Source organism: Primulina tabacum, chromosome 9 (assembly GCF_025594145.1).
Source record: "Primulina tabacum isolate GXHZ01 chromosome 9, ASM2559414v2, whole genome shotgun sequence".
In the NCBI taxonomy this organism is placed as follows: Eukaryota; Viridiplantae; Streptophyta; class Magnoliopsida; order Lamiales; family Gesneriaceae; genus Primulina; species Primulina tabacum.
This window is the reverse complement of record NC_134558.1, coordinates 32,977,262-32,984,417: the sequence shown is the minus strand read 5'-3', so window position 1 is coordinate 32,984,417 and position 7,156 is coordinate 32,977,262. Positions and strand designations below refer to the sequence as shown.

Below are 7,156 nucleotides of genomic sequence, written 5' to 3'. Positions count from 1 at the left end.
TATGCATTCTAATACAAAATCATATTTTAAACATGTTAATATACCTACCACATATAATTAATACAATTAAAATAATTTAATTAAACATTTTACATTTTCCTTAAATTTGCATTACGTTATCGCATTTTGGACCTTATAGAAGCACTAATCAATTCTATTGCTGCTGAAATTCTTGCTTCCGTGAACTAGAAATTGCCAACATTAGAAGAAAATTTGTTCTGCGATTCATATGATCAGAGTGCACAATCCACCATCATAGAGCTCCAGAAGTTTACTTTCGAGGGCAAGTTGAATCCCTCAAGATTTTCTGGTGGTTATAAAAGTTATGACACACAGAACCAACATTGGCAGAGTAAGCCTTATAAGAGATTGTGTAGTCGATTGATTTTTTCCTTTCTTGAACCTTACCAAGATCTAAAATGTTAGATTAATTTATGGCGGACCTAGGAATTAATGAAACTCGCAATTTTAAAATATTATGAATAACATTTGGAAGCTTTTCATCAAACATTTGATCAGGTCAATATACCACCATTAGAACGGGCTGATGCGGCCTGCTAAGTTTAACATGCATTCAGGCACAAGGCGTTTTCTCGGTGGAGCCGTCGCATCTCTGGCCTGAGCTTCAATGTCTCCTGAATGAATAATTGCAACCAAATCTTCAAGCATGTCGTCTCTGCTGCCCCTCATTGGATCCTGAATCGCATTCATATTAAATCAGAAAATGCATCAGGATTTGGCTTCTTTGATAGGCTTTTGCATAGAAGTAAACTTTTCATCATGCTTTCAAAACCCATGAATCAAATCAACATAGCTACACAGAAGCTTCATAATCTCGGCTACTAAGAATGTGAAGGAGCCGTTTTTCCAACCTGAATGAATAAATCTGTATGAGTTTTCCCTTCATATAGAATACATTGAGCTTGTACACCCAAGCTTTGAAGCGTCTCGGCAAAACTTTTACTGCAAACAAGTATAAGCATGTCAAAACTGATATAAAACTGGCTTAGAGATGACTTGCATTATAGAAGAACTATGAACACATAATTTCTCTCGCTCTAAACCAAGTTTCAAGGATTATTTTGAGTACTTATAGTTTATCTAAATTTGTCAAGTCACTTTATATATCCCTTTACAACAAACAATACATAAGATGTTAGCCACATATATATAGTCAAAAAATTGATATTTCTGCTACCTGGCATCAAAGGGAATAGAATAATCTGCAGTTCCATGGAAAAGGTGTATAGGTGGTAGAAGGGAGACTGCATCCCTAAAGTTGGAGTCTTGCACCATTACTTCTGGAGAATACCGTCGTAAAGATTCTTCTCCCTCCATTATGCTAGACAAGCAACAGATATCATTATATGTATGGTACAATGCTATCAGAGAATGCGCAAACACAGTTATACTAAGTTGAGATATTGAAGTTGGTCGAGTATATAGATACCTTAGAAATATGGAGCGGTACAAACCTCGAGTATGGAAATGATCAGCCAAGCTGAGAAAATTGTATCTGTCCATAAAATGTCGAATAAGAGGTTTTAGATTCGATCATAAGTTAAGGATACTAAACAAGAACCACAGACACAAAAAACATTCCATTCTCCTGGGAATAGAAGGATAGGTGAGCAATTAATCATCAGCGACATTTCGCAACTTTTGATTAGCAAAACTTAAAAATTCGGAACATTACATAAGAATTTCTATTTATGAGTTTTTGGCATGAGTCAGATTTCTTTATATCTGGGCGGCATTAGAAGAGGAAATTGGTGAAGGAATATTCACTAGTTCCATTATTCATAAGACCTTGACTAGAAGAGCGAGATCAAATTCCACTAGCAAACACAACACTATAATCTGAGCACGTCATATAATTATTTCAAAAAGTTTCCAAGAATGTAATCTTTAATACAATCTCACCCTCCAGATAAACCAAAATACGAGTTTATTTGAGATACACTCCAAGAAATTTTCCCTCCCCCAGCCTCTTTGATCGCCTGCTCTAGCAGAGCACAAGCAGCAATATGTGCACCAGCTGACTGGCCCATGAGATATATTCTAGGCAAAAAGAGAATCTGGTAAGAATAAGAGGCAGCATCGTGACACTAAAAGAATGTAACTGGCAAACTACCTGTTAGGATCGCCACCATAGTCTGCAATATTATTGCAGACAAATGAAATACCTTGAGAAGCGTCATTCACCATGTCGCTTATAGTTCCCTGTGGGAAATTCCTATGAGTAAAAGGTAGCGCAAAATTTTGTTGTGGTTAATAAATCTCATGTAGCAAAAAAAACTAGCGCAAAAGTTTGCTTTGTTTAATAAATCTCATGTAGCAATCTCTGAGATCAATTTCCAATATGTGGAATCTACTTTGAATTTTATAAAAAAACAATAAAGAAATTCAGGTTACCTGTAATCTATGCAAACCACTATAACATCTCTTTCTGATAGCTGTACTCCTAAAAGAGAACCCCACGCTTTATAACTGTGCTGACAAGAAATGATGGTTTAACTGATTGTAATACAACTTATGGTTTACAAGTTTGGTAAAGAAAAACTTGAAAACATCACTACAACTTATGATTAAATGTTAGATTCTTTCTCAAATAATTCTTTTCTGAGTTTCATTATCTTCTTGAGTACATATCAAATCCAAGTTCAGTTCTTAAGTCTAATGCTTGTTGCACAAATAAAAATTTTCTAATATATGTCTCAATGGTCTAGGAACTTTTATCACATGGTATATTATGTACTCTCAAGTGCTAAGGAAAAAGGAGCATACTTGTCAAACTTCGCGAGATAAAGAGACATGTATGAGTTAATATATACAATCTTAACGGAAACAAGAAGACAAAGCATACCCAATAACCCAAGCTCCACCAGTTACAAATGCAACAACTGGCTTTGGTCCATCACTGTTTTTAGGCAAATAAATATCAAGCCTACAGTAGAAAACCTCAGTCATGTGTCCAGTCATAGAGAAAATAAAATATCATATAAAAACACATTCTAAGAAACCGAACTTGTCTGTTGTTCAGTTAAAGTAATGAATGCAGTTGGTTAGAATCTAACCTATTTCTGGGCTGGTCTCCATAAACAATACCTCTACGTATCCGACTAGAGTGGAAGTAATGAAAAGCAACTGCACAAAAAGTTACATCGTTTTAGATAATGAATTTGTCATATTTAACTTCCACAAACATCGGTAAAAGAAAGCACATTGAAATCCAAGAGTCAAGAAACATAGATGATATGTTACATATAAAATCTACATAGCCAAAAGGTCTTGTCAAGAAAAGGTTTCTTCAACATAAATGCACGATTAATATATGTGCAGATGGCAAACCTTGAAGAAAACCAGGAAAAATAAGGAAAGCATAACACCCAAGGGCGATAAACCGGGTGATCCATCTGTAGCCTACCCTGAATAAAGATGAATAATTAGAAAGTGAAAAGAAGATGAGGAAAAAATATGTTAAACCATAAGTTGTGATTGAAAAATGGAAAATACAGTATTACATGTTGAAGACACCACAAAGCCGAGGGCATATTAGTCTTCGATTTTGTAGTTTTTTCAAACCAGTGATTATGGAATTTGTTCTGCTTCTATCTTTATTAAAATTTTACAGCTTCAACTTTCCATTCGAGCACATAGCTTCATACATAGTATACAAGAACAAGAGCGAATGACGAAATACAAAAAAATACATTCAAAATCTAAATGAAAGAGGTAATATATGATCATCACACCACGTAGGTAAGCACCTGTTACCTTCACATTTGAAAAATCCATCACCTTGTTCGAACTTAAAGTTAAAAAAGTCATCTTCATCCCCAAAACAAGTATAGTTTAAATGATTATACAACAGCTAAATGCCTCAATTCAATAACTTTGAACCCAGACAGCAATTCAGTCAGAATATCTTCTCTAAAACAAAACCAGCAAGATCCGACAATCTAAGCACTTCTTTAATGGAAATGTAAAATCTCAAAAAAAAAAAAATGCAAGGACATTCACCCAAGATACCGCCACATGTTGAAGCATAGCCGAGATATCACGTAAGTATCAGAAGCAGCTCTGCCAGCGTCCTGACTGGAAGACCTCCGGCCGCCAGCAGAGAGGGTGAAAAGTGATGCATCACTAGCCACACGCCTCCGCCTCTGCTGCTGATAAGAATCCGAATCGGCAGCCGGGTTGGTGTAACTCAAGGTTCTCGAAAGAATGGGCATAGCTTCACTTTTCCTGTCATCCACCGACAACGAAGGGATCATGATTCTTGTATCTGTTCCCTGATCATCAACTTCTGATTTGATCAGCATCGGGGTTGACGCTGAGAAAGGCAAAGATGATGACGATGATGAGGGGATGGGATTATATACAGGAAGCATGTTTACAATCTCTGGCAAGGATTCTACTAAATCTTTTGACTTGGATCGGATGTAGTGGGCAGGAATATACCAAGCTTGTTTAGATTTCTCAGGAGTAAATCTGGCAGAGGATGAAGCAGGAAGAGGAGGACAGCTAAATGAAAAGATTGAAGAAACTGAAATTTCAGAGATCGTGTAGAAATCTTGAACATTTCTGTGGGGTCTCTTGCGTTAGATGGTGTGGCTTTGTTGGATTGGAGGGTTAAGGGAAAGTTGGGACCAATATACATTTGCCACGTGTCGAGTTTCTATTGGCATTAATTTTTCAAGTGATACTTTTTAACCTGGCAAAAACTTGTGTGAGACGATCTCACGGATCGTATTTTGTGAGACGAATCTCTTATCTGGGTCATCCATGAAAATGTATTATTTTTTATGCTAAAAGTATTACTTTTTACTGTGAATATCGGCATGGTTGACCCGTCTCACAGATAAAAATCCGTGAAACCGTCTTACAAGAGACCTACTATTTTAACATGGAGCTAAATAAAATCCGTTGAATTTTCATTTCAGGAAAAAAACAAAACATATTACATAAATGTATTATAGTATTCTAATATGAGTTTTTGTTAGTCTCAATCAATGGATGAAAAATACGAGAATGATAACAAAGCTCTGCTGGATACTTTTATATCCAATGGAGGGTGGAACCTTATGACACAGGGAGGAATTCGATGTTCACACATGCAAACAACCTCAAGTGACCCGGACCAAACCCGTGCTCAACGGGTCGGTTTAACCGAGTCAACGGAGTCGAATTAGAACTGTCCAATCATGGGTCGGTTATAGTTTGTAGCTCCGAAATCTATAGACTAGATGGACTGACCCGTCGAGTTGTTATTTTTTCAAAAATATGAATAAAAAAACAAAACATTACCATAAATCATATTTTGGTTGTTTGATTTTGATTTTTTATAACGCGACTTTTTTTTTATATTTCATATTATATTATCTTTATTAAATATTTAAAGCAATTAAACAAGGCACGATTAAGTCGACATTAATAAAATAATCACTATATCTTAAAATTTTGTATTTTCACCAGATTATTTTCTTTATATAATGACAGTAGAGACAAGAATCTCACGAAATCACAAGCCTAAATATATTGTCAACTGTAATTTTTTTTTAAAATATATCTCAAGTCCTAGAATAAGCACATTGGATGGGTATCTTTAAATATTAAATATGCCATCAATTGGAGATAAATATCGACATTTCGACATTCGAGACTCTTTTTACAATTCTCACGAGCAAATAAAAAAAAAATTAATTAATTAATTAAACAATAAATCACATTGAAAACAACCAACTCCAGTATTAAATGCATATATGCGTGTGTGCAACATTTTAAATTTTGTTTTTTAAAAATAGCTTTTACAATTTTTGTTAAAAATAATAATAATTTAAATTAAATCAGGTCGAATACCCGGACCGCTGGTGCATAACCTGGCCATTAACCGGCCACGAGCGGAACTGTTAAGGGTCGGGATTTTCTGAGCCCGAACACAGTCCGTGGTCAGATCTACTTGTAGCATCGAATTTTTTAAATATGGATTTTTACCAAATCCATGAAGTGTTGGACATTTCTCAAAAAATACCTAGAGCATACACGACAAGATTAAGCTTGACCTTGAAACCAACTGATTTGATTTAATTTATGACTGCAAATTCTCCGTCTTACATTATTGCAAATGTAATTTCCTTGAAATAAATATGTAAGATATGTTCTTGACTAATATAATTTAGACAAAAACTTGTGTGACACGGTCTCACGGGTCGTATTTTGTGAGACATATATCTTATTTGGGTCATCAATGAAAAATATTACTTTTTTATGCTAATAGTATTGCTTTTTATTGTGAATATCGGTAGGATTGACCCGTCTCACAGATAAAAATTCGTGAGACTGTCTCACAAGAGACCTACTCTATAATTTACTACATAAGTGATTACACTGATCATTTTAAGATTTTGCTTCAAAAATATTATATAATAAAAAACGAACAAAAGCCCCATATAAGTTTATGATTTATTTTAAGCTACAATTTTTATGATTTTAAAGCCTAAGGAAATTGTTTTTTTTAAATAATATTGGAATTTTTTTTTCAAATTGAAATTCTTTTTCAGGAAAATGAAACTGGGCTTTGCTTTCTTTTATGAAAAACTGATCATCTGGACTTAGATACTTTAAGAGGCCCAAGAAAGTTTCAGTTTATATTTTTTGCTTTTTCATTCCTAAAAAGGAAGATAAAGTAGTTATATATATATATATATATATATATATATATATATATATATTGTATGGATATGACAATTTAAAATACTATCTTTTATGTAAAATTTTGAATTAATGTAATAATTTACAAATTATGTTAATCAAGTAAATCTCAAAGAGCAAGTCAGACTCTTCTGACATAGTGTTAGTAGAAGAAATCAAATTTTTAACCACTGATCAAACGTTTATCTACTCCACCAACTTGAAAGTCATATGATCTTAATCCAACAAGAGAGCACCTGGACATTATTAGTTGATTTTTACATTATAAAATGACAAAAATAATTACTAATTATATTATTATAATATTATAAGATAAAAAAATTTTGTTGCATATATGAACAATTGTTCATGTATTATTATTGCTAGTGATAGAGAGAGACAAGATATTTGTGTTAGGAAAATTTTGATTTTTTGGAAACCAGTTTTAAAACTTGTAGAATGG

The 7,156-nt window shown here is 33.8% G+C and overlaps 1 protein-coding gene across 1 annotated transcript; it reads right to left on the bottom strand.

The window, feature by feature from the left end:
- Window positions 1-201: 201 nt before the first annotated feature.
- Window positions 202-4,594, bottom strand: LOC142555306 (putative isoprenylcysteine alpha-carbonyl methylesterase ICMEL2). The gene is made up of 11 exons (XM_075666128.1): window positions 4,024-4,594; window positions 3,352-3,428; window positions 3,078-3,147; window positions 2,867-2,947; window positions 2,416-2,490; window positions 2,135-2,236; window positions 1,924-2,061; window positions 1,451-1,516; window positions 1,199-1,342; window positions 873-963; window positions 202-696 (listed from the first exon to the last, which is right to left on the bottom strand). The coding sequence occupies exons 1-11, from the start codon at window positions 4,392-4,394 to the stop codon at window positions 535-537; spliced, it is 1,377 nt and encodes a 458-aa protein (XP_075522243.1). The 5' UTR covers window positions 4,395-4,594; the 3' UTR covers window positions 202-534.
- Between the last annotated feature and the right edge of the window lie 2,562 nt (window positions 4,595-7,156).

Coding starts and splice junctions, on each gene's coding strand:
- LOC142555306 (XM_075666128.1), bottom strand. CDS start 4,394: ATGCTTCCTGTATATAATCCCATCCCCTCATCATCGTCATCATCTTTG. Junction 3,148..3,351: donor TTTTCCTGGTTTTCTTCAAG/GTTTGCCATCTG, acceptor CTTTTTGTGCAG/TTGCTTTTCATTACTTCCAC. Junction 964..1,198: donor TCTATTCCCTTTGATGCCAG/GTAGCAGAAATA, acceptor ACTTGTTTGCAG/TAAAAGTTTTGCCGAGACGC.